This window comes from Hippopotamus amphibius, chromosome 3, assembly GCF_030028045.1.
Source record: "Hippopotamus amphibius kiboko isolate mHipAmp2 chromosome 3, mHipAmp2.hap2, whole genome shotgun sequence".
Classification (NCBI taxonomy): Eukaryota; Metazoa; Chordata; class Mammalia; order Artiodactyla; family Hippopotamidae; genus Hippopotamus; species Hippopotamus amphibius.
Window position 1 is genome coordinate 70,413,594 of NC_080188.1, and position 16,330 is coordinate 70,429,923.

The 16,330-nt window shown below is 36.8% G+C and overlaps 1 protein-coding gene across 5 annotated transcripts in view; it reads left to right on the forward strand.

Moving 5' to 3' along the window:
* BANK1 (B cell scaffold protein with ankyrin repeats 1) overlaps nt 1-16,330 on the forward strand; it is a 316,505-nt gene that overhangs the window by 75,049 nt on the left and 225,126 nt on the right. For all 5 annotated transcript variants that reach the window (XM_057727798.1, XM_057727799.1, XM_057727800.1 and 2 more), the window contains one exon: nt 9,480-9,634. In XM_057727798.1, the coding sequence (XP_057583781.1) occupies nt 9,480-9,634 (155 nt within the window). The remainder of the gene's footprint in view (nt 1-9,479; nt 9,635-16,330) is intronic.

Consider the following 16,330-nt stretch of genomic DNA (forward strand, 5'->3'; position numbering starts at 1 on the left):
TTGCATGTTGTAGAGGAGGGGTAAAGACACATGTGTTTGCTCTGCAAACTTGACCAATTCATTCCTCTATTTGAGGAATGAAAATAGTTCAATCTATAAAACAAATAAATATATTTTCATTATAGAAAACTAGAATAAATATTATATATATTATATATTAATAATAACTGATGTTATTAGTAATACATATATATAATAAAATTACTCATAACTCCACTAGCCAGAAATAACCACTCTTGATATTTTGGGTTTGTATAGCTAGTCTATTCTTATGAATTCAATAATTTGTCTTGAATTTCTACCACATAGTTCTGTATATGTATACTTTTTAAAAGACTTTATTTTTCAGAGCAGTTTTAGGTTTACAGCAAAACTGAGAGGGAGATACAGAGATTTCCCATTTACTGCCTCCCACCCTCAACGACATGTATGGCCACCCCAACTATCAACATCACTCACCACAATGGTACATTTTTTTTAAACTTTTAAGAATGAACCTATTTTGACACATCATAATCCCCCAAAGTCCATAGTTTATCTTAGGGTACACTCTTGGTATTGTACTATCCATGGGTTTGGACAAATGTATAATGACATGTACCCATCATTAATGGTATCATACAGAGTATTTTCACTGCACGCCAGATTATCTGTGCTCTGCCTCTTCACCCATCCCCCTTCCACCCCAGACCCTAGCAACCCCAGATCTTTTCACTGTCTCTACAGTTTTGCCTTTTCCAGAATGTCATGTAGTTGGAATTATACAATGTGTATCCTTTATAGATTGGGTTCTTTCACTTAGTAATATGTATTTAGGTTTTTCCTTGTCTTTTTATTAACAGCTTATTTCATTTTAGTGCTGAATGATATTTCATTGCATGGATGTACCACGGTTTATTTGTTCATTCACCTAGTGAAGGACATCTTGACTGCTCCCAAGTGTTGGCAATTGTGAATAAAGCTGCTATAAATATCTATGTGTAGATTCTTATGTGGACATAAGTTTTCAACTCATTTGGATAAATACTAAGGAGTGCATTTTCTGGGCTGAATGGCAAGAGTATGTTTAGTTTTGTCAGAAACCACCAAACTGTCTTCCAAAATAGCTGTACCATTTGTATTTCCACCAATAGTTGATGAGAGTTCTTGTTGCTCCACATCCTTGGTAGCATTTGGCATTGTCAGTGTTCCAGATTTTGGCCATTCTAATAAGTGTGAGTACTATTTCATTGTTGTTTTGCATCAGGGAATTTGCATTTCCCTGATGACATACAATGTGGTGCATCTTTTCATATGCCTATTTGCTGCCTGTATATCTTCTTTAATGAGGTATTTGTTAAGAACTTTGGCTGCTTTTTAAATTGATTTGCTCATTTTCTTATTCTTGAGTTGAATTCTTTATAAATTTTGGGAACCGGTCCTTACTAAAAGTGTCTCACAAATATTTTCTCCCAATCTATGGCTTATCTTCTAATTCTCTAGTATTGTCTTTTGCATACGTAATTTTTTTATTTTAATGAAGCCCAACTTATCAGTTATTTCTTTCATGGATCATGACTTTGGTGTTGTGTCTAAAAATGCATCATGACCCAAGGTTTTTTTCCTTATGTTATCTTCTAGGACTGTTATAGTTTCATATTATATATTTAGGTCTGTGATCCATTTTCAGTTAATTTTTGTGATGATTGTAAGGTTTGTATCTAGATGCATTTTTTTGCATGTGAATGTTTAATTGTTCCATCACCATTTGTTGAAGAGACTGTTTTTGCACCATTGCATTGTTTTTACTCCTTTGTCAAAGATTGATTGACTATGTTTATGTGATTCTGTTTCTTGGCTCTTACTCTGTTCCATTGACCTATTTGATTATTCTTTTGCCAAGACCACACTGTCTTGATTACTGTAACTTTATAGTAAGTATTGAAGTAGGGTAGTGTCAGTCCTCCAACTTTGTTCTTCACCTTCAATATTAAGCTGCCTACTCTGGGTCTCTTGCCTCTCCATATAAACTTTAGAATCAGCTTGTCCATATCTGTAAAGTAACTTGCTGAGGTTTTGATTGTGATTGCATTGAATCTATAGATCAAGTTGGGAAGAACAGACATCTTGACACTATTGAGTTTTTCTATCCATGAACACAGGCTATCTTTCTGCTTATTTAGTTCTTATTTGATTTTGTTTCTCAGAGTTTTGTGGTTTTCATTATATAGATATTGTACATATTTTGTTAGATTTATATCTAAGTATTTCATTTTGAGGGGGTACTATTGTAAATGTTATTCCACTTTTAATTTCCGATTCCATTTGTTTATTGTTAGTATTTAGAAAAGCAGTTGCTTTTTGTATATTTACTTTATATCCTGCAACTTAGCTGTAGTCACTTCCAGGAATTTCTTTGTTGATACCTTTAGATTTACTCCATAGACAATCATGTCATCCCAACAAAGTCAGTTTTTTTCCTTCCTTCCCAATATGTGTAACTTTTATTTCCTTTAATTGCCTTAATTGCATTAAGGACTTCCAGTATGAAAAGGGATGGTGAGAGGTACATCCTTGTTTGAACATGATCCCAGTGGGAAAACTTTAAGTTTTCACATTAAGAATGATGTTAGCTGGAAGGTTTGGTAGATAGTGTTTATCAAGCTGATAGTGTTTATTCCTAGTTTACTGAGAGTTTTTATTATGACTTTGTGTTGGATTTTGTCAAATGCTTTTTCTGCATCTATTGATATGATAATGTGATTTTCTTTCTTTTTCAATCTGTTGATATAATGAATTATGTCCATTGATTTTTGAATAATTAACTGAGATAAATCCCACTTGGTCATGGTGCATTATTCTTTTTATTCTTTTTTGGATTTGATTTGCTGATATTTTGTTGAGGATTTTTGCATCTGTGTTCATATCTCATAGTGATATTGGTCTGTGGTTTTCTTGTAATGTGTTTGTCTGGATTTGGTATTAGGGTACGGCTTCACAGAATGAGTTAGGAAATATTCCCTCTGTTTCTATCATCTGGAAGAGATTATAAATTGGTATAACTTCTTCTACAAATGTTTGGTATAATTCACCAGTGGACCCATCTGGGCCTAGTGCTTTCTATTTTGGAAGGTTATTGATTCTTGATTCAGTCTTTAATAGAAATAGGCTTTAGGCCTATTCATATTGTCTGTTTCTTCCTGTGTGAGTTTTGGCAGACTGTGTCTTTCAAGGAATTGGCCCGTTTTATCTAGGTTATCAAATTTGTGGCATACGATTGTTCATAGTATTCCTTTATTATCCATTTAACATCCAGGGGATCTAGAGATCTAGAGTGATGTCCCCTTCTTTCATTTCTCATTTTAGTAATTTGTGTCTTCTGCTTGTTCACATGTTTACTCTCTGTCTCTCTCTCCCCCTTCAGCTAGCCTGGCTAGAGGCTTATGAATTTTATTAATCATTTCAGAGAACCAACTTTTGGTTTCATTGTTTTTATTCTTTTTTTCTCCTATTTTCAACTTCATTGATTTCTGTTCTAATTCTTATTTCTTTTCTTCTGCTTACTATGGATTTAATTGGCTCTTCATTTTTAGTTACCTAAGGTGGAACTTAGATTTGATTTTAGATCTTGCTTCTTTTCTAATATATGCACTCAATGCTGTCAATTTCCCTATAAGTCCTGCTTTTGCTACATATACATTTTGCTGTTATATTTTTATTTTTATTCAATTCAAACTATTATTTTAAATTTCTTTTGTGATTTATTCTTTGATCCATGTGCTGTTTAGAAGTATGTTGTTTAATCTCCACATATTTGGGGATTTTTCAGTTATCTTTCTGTTACTGATTTCTAGTTTAATTTTATTGTGGTCTGAAGGCAGATACTGTTCAATTTCTGTTCTTTTAAATTTGCTAAGGTGTGTTTTATGGCTCAGAATGAGTTCTATCTTAGTGAATGTAACATGTGAGCTTGCAAAAAATGTATATTCTGTTTTGGTTGGATGAAGTAGTCTGTAAATGTCAATTACAGGCAGTTGATTAATGGCATTGTTGAGTTCAATTATGTCCTTACTGATTTTCTGCCTGCTGGATCTGTCCATTTCTGAGACAGAGGTGTTGAAGTTTCTAACTGTAATAGTGGATTCATTTATTTCTTTTTGAAATTCTATTAGTTTTTGCATCACATAGTTTCATACTCTGTTGCTAGGTGTATGCCCATTAAGAACTGTCATGTCCTCTTGGAGAATTGACCTCTTTATCGTTATATAATGTCCCTCTTTATCCCTGATAACTTTTCTTACTTTAAAGTCTGCTCTGTCTGAAATTAATATAGCTATTTTTGCTTTCCTTTGTTTAGTATTAGCATGGTATATTTTTCCATCCGTCTCCTTTTAACCATTATGTGTTTTTGTATTTCAAGTGGATTTCTTGTAAACAACATATACTTGGGTCTTGTTTTTTCATCCACTGTGATAATCTCTTTTTTAAATAATGGTACATTTAGACCATTGGCATTCAAAATGATTACTGATATAGTTGGATGAATAGTTCCCATATTCATTACTGTTTTTTGTTTTGTTCCCCTTGTTCTTTTTTTTTCTTTTTTTTAATAAATTTATTTATTTATTTATTTTATTGGTTGTGTTGGGTCTTTTTTGCTGTGCATGGGCTTTCTTTTTAGTTGTGGTGAGTGGGGGCTACTCTTCGTGTGGTGCGTGGGCTCCTTATTGCCATGGCTTCTCTTGTTGCAGTGCACAGGCTCTAGGCGCGTGGGCTTCAGTAGTTGCAGCACATGGGATCAATAGTTGTGGCTTGCAGGCTCTAAAGCACAGGCTCAATAGTTGTGGCGCACAGGCTTAGTTGCCCTGTGGCATGTGGAATCTTCCTGGAGCAGGGATCAAACCTGTGTCCCCTGCATTGGCAGGTGGATTTTTAACCACTGTGCCACCTAGGAAGCCCTCCCTTTGTTCTTTGTTCTTTGTTCTTATTTTTGTCTTCTACTTTTTTATTGCCATTTGTGATTTTAATTGAGCATTTTATATGATTCCATTTTTCTACTTTTTCAGCATATTAAGTTATACTTAAAAAAAATTTTTTTAGTGGTTATCCTAGAGTTTGCAATATGCATTTACAACTAATCCAAGTCCACTTTCAAATAACACTGTACCACTTCATAGGTAGTATTACCTTTAATAATAAAATAATCCTAATTCCTCCTTCCTATACTTTATATCATTGCTTTCATTTATTTTATTTATATATAAATATACACAAGCATATATGTAAATATTCATATATGTATGTAAGCATACATTATTGAATATATTGTTGCTATTATTATCTTAAACAGACATCTCTAGAAGATCAATCACAAATAAGAAAAATATATTTTTTAAATTTTACCTTTAGTTATTCCTTCTGCGATGCTCGCTCTTCATTATGTAGTTTTGATTTTTGTGGTCTATGTGATTCTCCTTCTCACTAAAGACCTTCTTTTTTCTTTCAAGCAGCAGGTCCACTGATAATAAATTATCTCAATATTTGTTTGTCTGAGAAAATTTCTTTTTCTCTGTCAGCTTTAAAAGATAATTTCACAGGGTACAAAATTCTGGGTGGGTGATTTACTTCTCTTACACTTTAAGTATTTCACTCCACTCTGTTCTTGCTTGCATGGTTTCTGAGGATAAGTCAAATATAATTCTTAAATTTGTTTCTGTATAGGTAGGGATATTTTCCTCTAGGTTTTTCTCAAATTTTGTTTATTTTTATTTTCTGCAGTTTGAAGATGATATCCCTAGGTTTTTTGTGGGGGTATTTTCCTACTTGGTGTTCATATGTTACATTTTTCATAGTTGTCCCACAGTCCTTGGATATTCTGTCATTTTTTTTTCAGTCTTTGTTCTCTTTGCTCTTCAGTTTTCAAGGATTCTATTGATATGTCCTCTAGCTCAGAGATTCTTTCCTCAGTCCTGTCCAGTCTTTACTAATAAACCTATCAAAGGCATTCTCCATTTCTGTTACAGTGATTTTAATCTCTAGCACTTTTTTTGGTTCTTCTTAGCTTTTCATCTCTCTGCTTACATTGCCTATTTGTTCTTGCATCCTGTGTACTTTAAACATTAGAGCCCATAGCATTTTTTTAATATAATTGCTTTCCACTCTTGTAAGAGCCCACAGCATTTTAATCAGAGTTATTTTAAATTCCCAGTCTGATAATTCCAACATCCCTGCCATGTTTGATTATGATGCTTTCCCTGGTCTCTTCAAATTGTATTTTCTGCCTTTTGGTATGCCTTGTAATTTTTCTTGATAACTCTGTAAAGAAAACTGCTGTAAATAGGCCTTTTGGAATGCAGTGGTGAGGTGTGGGGGGAGAAGAGGCTTTCTAGGGTCCTGTGATTAGGTCTCAGTCCTTTGTGAGCCTATGCTTCTGGGCTGTGAACCTCACAAGAGTTTCTCAGTTTTTGTCTCCCCTTTAGGTGAGAAAGGATTGTTACAGTGGGCTACATTTGGGTATTTCTCTTCCCCTGGTCAATTAGATTCTTACAATACCCCAGTAGATTTAGCTGTGATTAACTAGTTTCCCCCAGGGCAGGCCTTGTTAAGAAGAACAGAGTGTTTTGGCATATTTAAAGATGTTTCCATTTCCACTGAAGCAGGAGGGCGTGTTCCTCAGTATTTGCTTGGGAGTCTGGTCAAGCTCCTAGAGGTAAATCTCAAAATAATGTGTCCGCCCCCACCCTTTTGGTTGAATTCTCCTGGAGTTTTTAACTCTCAGACTTGTCCTCATTGAATGTCCAGCAATTTGTCAATTACTGTTCAGGTTTCTCTACCTTGGCATTGGTTGCTAGGGCCGTTTCCACTCCTCAGTCTCTGCTCTGGTAAGCTGAGGCTCTCTATTCCCCTGCCTGTTTCTCTAGTCTTGCGGGCAGCAGTTTGTGCCATGTCCATGCCTCTCTTGAGAATCAAAGAAAAGTTGTTGATTTTTTAGTCTGTTCAACTTTTTGTTTGTTAGGGTGGGGTGGCAACTTCCAAAGTTCCTTAAAAATGGAACCTAAAACAGGAAGTCCTATACTTCCTATTTTACTAAAATGGGAACCTATGAAGTTGACAATTTTGTAACTTGATTTTTTTCATTTATATCATGAACTTGTTCCTTGCTTGTTAAATATTCTTTGATGGAATTTTAATTAGTGACAATATCTTTTATCACATTACACATTTTTATCTGGTCTTATTGCTTAAACTGCTTCCAGTTTTCTGCATTATAAACAGTGCTTCTGTGAACATTCATAGAGATAAATCTTTTGTACATCCATGATTATACCCTTGGGGTAAAGAAGATAGCTCTTATTAACCTAATACCACAGATGAATTAGCAGAAAACATCCTAGATACTGCTGCAGTGGAACAACTTATACCTTTAAGATATGTTAAATAAAATCAGCATCCTTGTTCTTTCATCAGTTCACAAAGTGATTAAGCCAGTTCTATACAACCTTTCACTGTTTCGGTGGGTATGTGTGTGTGTGAGAGAGAGAGAGAATATGAGACTGATTATGGAAGTGTTTAAAATTGTTAGGGAAATAAAGGCAGTTTTTCATTTCATTTCAAGCAAGACTAGTACTGGGAGAGTCTGGAAATCCCAGGTGTTTTTGTACTTTTAGTCTGTAACATTTTTAAGACAGGAAAAACAAAAAAACAAAAACTCTCTTCTTAGATGTGGCATGGAGAAAGCTCCTCTCCAAGAGGACATCACTTTTGTTATTCTGCTTTTCTGATAGAATTACCTATATGAAACTGGTGACTGTACTTTCTGGATACAATGGAACCAAAATTCTAGTCACTTTCATCTATTGCCTTTGACACCTCTTCCTTTTTATCCTGTTAATTCCCTTTTGTCAAAGACCACTAGGAACACACCTGTCCTTGAAATTTTTTTTTTTTTTTTGCTAGTTACAATGAAGAGAAGTCCACCATGGAGAACCATGGGACACCTTAGTAAGACTGTGTTAAGAAAAGACTTATTTTAGAATTTAGGGTTGCGTTGTTGCATTAACCCTTCCTTGAGGAAGGGTTCATGGAAGCAGGGCTTTGCTATAGTTTGCTTGCTGTCAAAAAGCAGGTGTAATTTTGTGGTTTGGTGTATTAATGACTCTTCTTGAGAGGCAGGGTAACCAGCTATCCCAGTATACTTGAAACTGAGCGGAGTTCTGGGACCCAGCATTTTCACTGTATGAAAATACCAGGCAAATTGGGAGGAGTTGGTTACCCTACCTGGAAGGTGAGAGAAATGAAAAGAGGCTGAGACTGAAATTGGTAAAGAAGCAACATCACTTATAGGAGCCAGGATTCGGGATGTTTGGTTATTTTTGTGGTTTGGACAATATTCATGGTTTTGCCTGGATTCAGACATGATTGCAAAGTGGCCTGATCTCTGACTTGATCCATCATGGTGACAGGTGGTCTAGTCTGATGGTGATGTTCTGCGAGGTTGTTACTGTTCAATAGGAGAACAGGAGGTCACCGCCTGGCAACACCAAGGCCTTCACGCAGTATCAGGCCAGTATCTAGCTGTCAGGAGGTGCTTTCCTTTTCTCCAGTTCCCTTCTTTGAGGATTCAAGGGATACTTTTGCAGTTGGCCTAAAATGAGAGTCTCTAGTTGTGAGAGCCTCTAGCTGTGAGAGCCTCTAGTTGTGAGAGCCTTGGTTCCAGTCATATTGGTTCTGTGCCCTAATGAAGCACTTTGGGCTTCAAAACATCGAGTAGTAGAAGTATTAGCCATCTCTCTTTAACACAGCTCTTCTTTTCTTCAATAGAGAAAAGTGTTTTAATGATTGAGGCAATGCTAAGTTAATAATGTTAAATTTTAAAAAAATCAAATACTCTTTCCCCTTCTTTGAGATTCAAAATTCACATGAGCATATTTTAGTGTTCTTAGTAATAGTGCCATAAAGGAACACAGCATATTGAATTTAGGACACTTTTTCCCAGAGCACATTAACAGTTTGATGAATATGAATATTTCACTATTAAACTAGTGCTTCACAGAAATATTTGTAAAGTTACGCTTTTTGTTTTTAAAAATTAGAAATACATGTGAAGGGTCAATAATTGTTCTGATTTAAATTGTTCTGATTTTAAATGAATACATTTTCTTAATTATAGTGATTGAAAAGAAACAGTTTCATGTTTTTCAGATTTGTTGTTTTAATATTAAGAGAAAATATTAAATGGTGGCCGGATTTTGGGGGGGAAAACAGGGGATGAAAATATTATTATGTCTTTGATTTAGTAGCTTAAGGTTATAATACAAGTTAAATTATGAAGCATTATTTTAATTATTAACATTGGTGCATTTATTTTAGCTGTCTTAAACTTAGTTTGGTTGTCCCATATGTTAATTAAATCAACTGTTCAGCAATTAGTTTTTATAACAATGGAGGAAATCATATGCCTTTAGCTATATTGTAATCTACATTCATGAACTTTCTTCTAGGTTCTGAGGACTACCTTGAGCTCATTATTCCAAGAGATGTAAGAGTGGAACATTCTGGGCAAATAAGTGAGAGAAAGGAAATTGAAGAATTATCAGAACCTTCAAGAAGCACCACATCACAGGCAGTGGTGCTTCCCACTGAGATTCCATGTGAGGTAAAGACACCTTGTTATTGAAGTGACCATATTGTTTTAATGGATACTGCATTGCACTAGAATGTAACTAACACCAGAAGCTACAACATAGAGGCATGTTTGTCTACTCTGTTAATGGCAGTGTCCTCGGAACCCAGAACAATGTCTGGCAGTTAGTAGGCATCTGATACATATTTGTTGAATAATAGAGTATTGAAACATATATGAAAGCATCATTTTATTAAATGTTACTTGATGTGTTGCAAACAGATTTACAACTGCTATATATATCAAGCTATTTAAAAGAAAGTTGGATTCATATTAACCAGATCAAGGATTTTATTTTCATAAAAGGAAATATATTCTTCAATAGAATTTGAAAATTTCTTTTTTAGAACCACTGATTTTTCAATTATAAACATGTATCAAAGGCCTACATTATGAATAGGAAATATCATAGAGCTAGAAGAACTGGTCCTTTGGGGAATAAAAGTATAATGTTAGAGGGAGTGGATTTTTCGGGAGGTGACTATATGAATACATGTTGCTGACATTTCTTCCTCCTAAGTCTTCATTGGACTGAACCACTAAAATAAGCCTGCTGCTAGAGCTTGACCAAAACTTGGGCTATGTAATCTGCAGACAATAAAAAGATGCTGGCCTTCAATGTCTGTGGTGTGTTTGAGCATGAAGAGTCAAAGATACAGGACAGCCTTAAGAGTTGCATGAGAGAGTCCTTCAGGTAGACGCCAGTAGGTTAACATGACAGAAGCTGCACTTGTTTGCTTACTGGGAGGCATATTTGGGGAGAGAATCCCTTGATCCTGATGGTACCAGCAGCCCTGGGAGAAGCAGAACCTTCTGTGCAGTTTGGGAAAGCTTAATTCCTTCACCTCCAGACCCCGTGCCCAAGCAGGAGAATCGCCATTTAAGTTATTATGTTATCAGCTCCAGAAGAACAGAAACTTCTTTGACAATCTGTTAAAGGTCCCAGGAACCAGAACTGTACAGGTTTAAGGGAACTGAGACAGAGGATCAGGCCAAGAAAAATTACAACCTACTTGAGGAAGGGAGATCAGACCAAACAATCAGAACCAGGGGCTCCTATTGAGTCAGAAATAATGGAAGAGACAGAAATAAACAGAAGAGACTATAAAAAGGAAATGAGAACTATTCTCAAGTAGGTAAAAGCCAAAGAAAAAAAAAAAAAAGAAAAAAAACCCCTCTGGAACTAAAAATTGTTCACCAAGAATTATGCAGTAAGTCTAAATAGCTGCTTTCAAAAATATCTGCAAGAGTAAAATTCGAACAATATAAAACCTTTCCATTATTAAATTGCAGAAAAATCAAAATCCAAAAATTAAACCCTTCTACCCTCCAAGTAGAGATAGCTCACTTAGGTGGTTGGGTAGGATCAGGGTGCTTTCAATAGCAAAATTGTGGGCTGTCTTTTATTTACATGGATATAATTTTTTAAAACCCTTTGAAGTTCAGTTATTTCAATTCCAAACCTCTCTTGGGTGTCCCACTCTTAAAACAGTCTTAAGAGTTGAAAGGTCATATAAGATTGTTTTAGCACAAGCCCTACACATTAAAAAATTTAAATAAACTAATCCCTGGACCAAAAATAATCATCCCAGTCAAAATCTTGTGTTCTCAGAACCTAGATCTTAGTATATTCTGAATCTATGTCCCAATTTCCAAGCACCAAGCACTACTCATTTGTATCCAAATGAGTGAAAATCATGTTTCAGATTTGCCAGGATAACATTCAGTCTATGCCAGTTGTCTGAAAGCACAACCTTTGAACATTTCTGAGAATAATTTCTGAATTACTGGCTAAATAGAGTCCACTTAAGGATAAGGCCTCCTTTCTCTGGAAGTGATATTTGAGACTTCCCTGCCATCATACAAAATCTAGAAATTTACAAGACTCTCCTTGCCAGTCACCAGGTCATATCTGAAATGTTCTTCTTTCCCACCCAGTATCTTCAAAATCTATGTTTCCCCTTACAGTTTTATGTTCCCAACATGCCAGTGCTGAGTTGACTGGTTCAGTCTCATGGAATGATCTTCGTTCTCTCTGATAAACAGGGAAGTAGTTTAAATCTCTCCTGTTGCTTCTTGCTGCAGAGTTGCATGGGTCTGTGCACTGGGTCCTAGAGAAGTGCTCTCCCTCTTCCCTCCTCTGCTCTGGAGAAGCAGCATAAGCAGAGGGTTTAACTGAGGCAGCAGGTAAGGCTGCTGCTGCTTTTGACCCCAGGAGCCTGGCAGCATTGATCCCTCTGCCGAGTCATCTTTCCCAGCATTGTTCTTTTCCATGAATTTCAGATTTCCTGGACCTTGAAATTTTGTGCCACTTTAAAAACAGCAGAAAAAATTTTTTTCTTCAACAGTTTTTTTTTTTTTCGTGCGCTACTGAGGATGTGCCTCTAGTGTTCTGTTTATGTAAGTTCTTCCCTGTCTTTTTAAGAAATACCTAAATGAGGTCTAACAGTTTACATCTACTGCTTAATTTGGCTTCTTTTACCTTTTCTAGGATTAGCAATATTTGTTCTGTTTTAGTATTGGTTAAACTTTTTTTTTTGGTTAGTTTGGGCCAAGATATTTGTTTTTCTAGCTTATTCCTCTTGGTTTTGTCTTGTATAGGGTAATCGATCATGAGAGTTATGAAATCAGTGAATTCTAAGTCTGCCAAGCACATCCATTGTTCAAATGAATCTTATCCCATTTTTGTCCTTAATGAATAATCCACCTGGGAGGCATTCTTCCACTGGAATAATATCTAAACCAGAACTGGACCTGGTCTATTATTTGCTAGCTTCTTTTCCCTTTGCTGTGTGTTTACTCCAAAGTCCTAATTTAATTAATGTCTCAGGCAAATTCCCTCAGAGCAGTGGTTCTCATCTGGGAGTGATTTGGCCCTCTCTCCCAAAGGGATATTTGGCAAAGTCTGAAGTCAGATTTGTTATCATAACTGAGGGGTTGCTACTGGCATCTGATGGGTAGAAGCCAGAGATGCTACTAAACATTCTACAGTGCACAGGGCAGTCCCCACAACAATGACTTCTCTGGTCCCAAAATGTCGGTAGTGCCAAGATTAAAGCCTGCCCCAGAGGGTAGGAAATACATTCATGCCGCTGAATGATAGGTCACCTTCAAATCACAAGTAATGGCATCAAGGAGGCAGGGCTCTTCTTCAGCGGCTTGTCTGCAGTCCAGCCAGTTGTTCTGTGATCACTTGTTAGAGCTGCATCATCTCTAAGCAGTGATCCAGTCGTTGGATTATTTTTAATAGATTTGACCTGAAGCTTTAAGAGAGAGCCTATGAATGTTTTCCTCGGTGGCCCTCTCGGAAGTGCTGTGGTTTGCTCCCAGGTGCCTCCTGCTTCTCCTGTGATTTCTGTGAGCCCCAGCCACAGGTCAGTAATGGCCTCTCTATTGCTTCTCCAGTAGCACCATCCTAAACAGCAGCTACGAGTGAGCTTATTTTTTCTATCTTGTTTTATCTGCATAGGCAGGATTTCAATATGTCATTCTCCCTTCTTTTTGGTAGAACCTGCTGCAATCTCAGCTTTTCTCCACCCCAAACCTCTTACTTCCTTTGGTATTATTACCTAATATTTATTTATTTATTTTTAAATTTATTTATTTATTTATTTATTTTTGAGGTACACCAAGTTCAATCATCTGTATTTATACACATATTCCCGTATTCCCTCCCTCCCTCGACTCCCCTCCACCCTCCCCGTCCCAGTCCTCTAAGGCATCATCCATCCTCGAGTTGAACTCCCTTTGTTATCCAGCAACTTCCCACTGGCTATCTATTTTACAGTTGGTAGTATATATATGTCTATGCTACTCTCTCACTTCGTCTCAGCTTCCCCTTCACCCCCCGCCCCCCCAAACCGCGAGTTCTCCAGTCCATTCTCTGCACCTGCGTCTGTGTTCTTGTCTTGTCACTGAGTTCATCAGTACCATTTTTAGATTCCATATATATGAGTTAGCATACAATATTTGTCTTTCTCTTTCTGACTTACTTCACTCTGTGTGACAGACTCTAGGTCTATCCACCTCATTACATATAGCTCCATCTCATTCCCTTTTATGGCTGAGTAATATTCCATTGTATATATATGCCACATCTTCTTTATCCATTCATTTGTTGATGGGCATTTAGGTTGCTTCCATGTCCTGGCTATTGTGAATAGTGCTGCAATAAACATTATGGTACATGTTTCTTTTGGAATTATGGTTTTCTTTGGGTATATGCCCAGTAGTGGGATTACTGGACCATATGGGTTTTTTAAGGAACCTCCCAACTGTTTTCCATAGTGGCTGTACCAACTTACATTCCCACCAACAGTGCAAGAGAGTTCCCTTTTCTCCACACCCTCTCCAACATTTGTTGTTTCCAGATTTTGTGATGATGGCCATTCTGATTGGTGTGAGGTGATATCTCATTGTGGCTTTGACTTGCATTTCTCTAATGATTAGTGATGTTGAGCATCTTTTCATGTGTTCGTTGGCCATCTGTATGTCTTCTTTGGAGAAATGTCTCTTTAGTTCTTCCGCCCATTTGTGGATTGGGTTATTTGCTTTTTTGGTATTAAGCTTCATGAGCTGCTTGTATATTTTGGAGGTTAATCCTTTGTCTGTTGTTTCGTTAGCAATTATTTTTTCCCATTCTGAGGGTTGCCTTCTAGTCTCTGATATTTATTTTTATGTTATTCTCCAACTGTTCTGATAAGACTGAATTATATTTTTTAAAGTAGTCTGGTCACTTGTTGATTTATTGAGCAAATTTAATTCTTAAAGTTATAGCATAACTGCAAAAGGCCTTTTAAGGGGCTTTATCAGCATTTGGATCTATATTAATTTCACTGAATTTTTTTCTATTGGAATCCTAGAACGTGGCATATTCCCTAATAAAGACCTTCATTATACCTGACCTTCACTGATGTATAGCTCTGTGGTTGCAACTGTAATAGAAGTCTCCAAACCCAAATCTGTACAGACCACAGATTATGTAACCAAGAAACCTAGAGAAACTCTGAGAATATATGAAGGAGTGTGACTCATAGGAGGGCCCACTGGCAAGCTACAAAAACCTCAGAGATGAGCTCCTACCAGTGGACTCCTTAGCACTGAGTATAGTTTAAAACAATACACAGAAGCTAACAGTACTGCCCACTTATTTCTGTCACCAAATCACACACTAGTTCTTGGTAACCAGCCTTAACTTAAAGTCAGGTCTTGTGATTTAATTGAAAAATACAGTTAAAGCATCAAAAGATTATTCTGTGTATCAATGCCTGAAATGTCTATGTTGTGAAGTATTACCTGTTAGGTGGTAAGGTTTTACAATGACCAAAAGATGTTTTCTCCCTGTAACGAACTTGTTCTCAAACTAAGCAGCATATAGGGATTACTGGGGGGCAGCGGGGGGGGGGGGGGTGTTAAAAAGTAATAATATCTGAATCCTACCCCCAGAGATTCAGATGTAAATGGTCTGAGTTATGGCCTGGAGACTGGGAGTTTTAAAAGCTTCCCAGGTGATGCTGAAGGTGAGAATTTGGAACCACTGCCATAACCTAATCCTTGCTCTGCCGTCACAGGTCAGATCAGGGTCAGCTGCAGAAACTTGCGCGGTGCTGGCTTAATAAGGCCCATGCACCTGTGCTTGTAGAGCCAGTGCCTGTTAATTATGAATATATGAAAAGAGCCATTGGTCTGTGTGCACAAGGCATAATAAGCTGACATGATCTACTAAGATCAAAATCCTTTGTTACTGGTGCTTAATGATTTGTTAAAGCCTAAAAACACCCACCCTGACAGTCTAGAAACTCCACTACAGGTGTGTTATATTGTAGACAGAGTTCCAGCCCTTTTGGTCAGGTCTCAAGGTTTGTGACCAATGCAACGAATCTGTAGAGTTTGGAAGTGATAGTTATTATAACTCATTCTCTCTCTGAAGGCTCAGAGCCAAATAAGGGATAAACACAGGAGTCAGAAAGATTGAGAGCAAAATAGCAGCTTCATAACTGATAACACTAAATTTATGACCATTTGAGTTCCTAATATTTCCTCCATTGAATTAAACGTGCCCACATAATTATATCTTTAATTAAGATGTCCATCCATAATGGTTAAGGACAGGGCTGGACGAGTGCAGGCCTTCCCTCCTCAGCAGCCCCCTTCGTGCACGGAGATGCAGGAAGCAGATGAAGCTGCGAGTCCTGAGGGGGATAAGGAGTGGCGCTTGCTCAATGTAAAAAATCTCGTATTTTCATAGACTTATTCCATCTGAATTGAAAGATATATACAGATTGCCTCTTATGTACCTAATTTTTGAAACATGCCACAACAATATGAAAAAATAAAAATGCCTTCAGGATGTTTAAAATCTATTTGGGAAGCCAAGACACAGGCATGAAAAACTTATTAAGACCAAAGGGCATGGCTTAGAAAGGGTCAAATGAGGAGTACAGGTGTGAAATGTTTTATGATTCCTTGAAGTTGTATGCAAAATCTGAGTTGGACCTTGATGGAGAGGATATGTACTGGGGAGATGGAGGTAGGGTATGAACTCAAGGGCATGCCAACATTATGTACAAACAGGAATGTTTACCTAATTAGCAGGGTCCGGTTCAAAATGAGAAGGTAGGGATCCCTGTTCAAATTATTAAGCATTTCAAGCTGCGACAGCAGAACGTT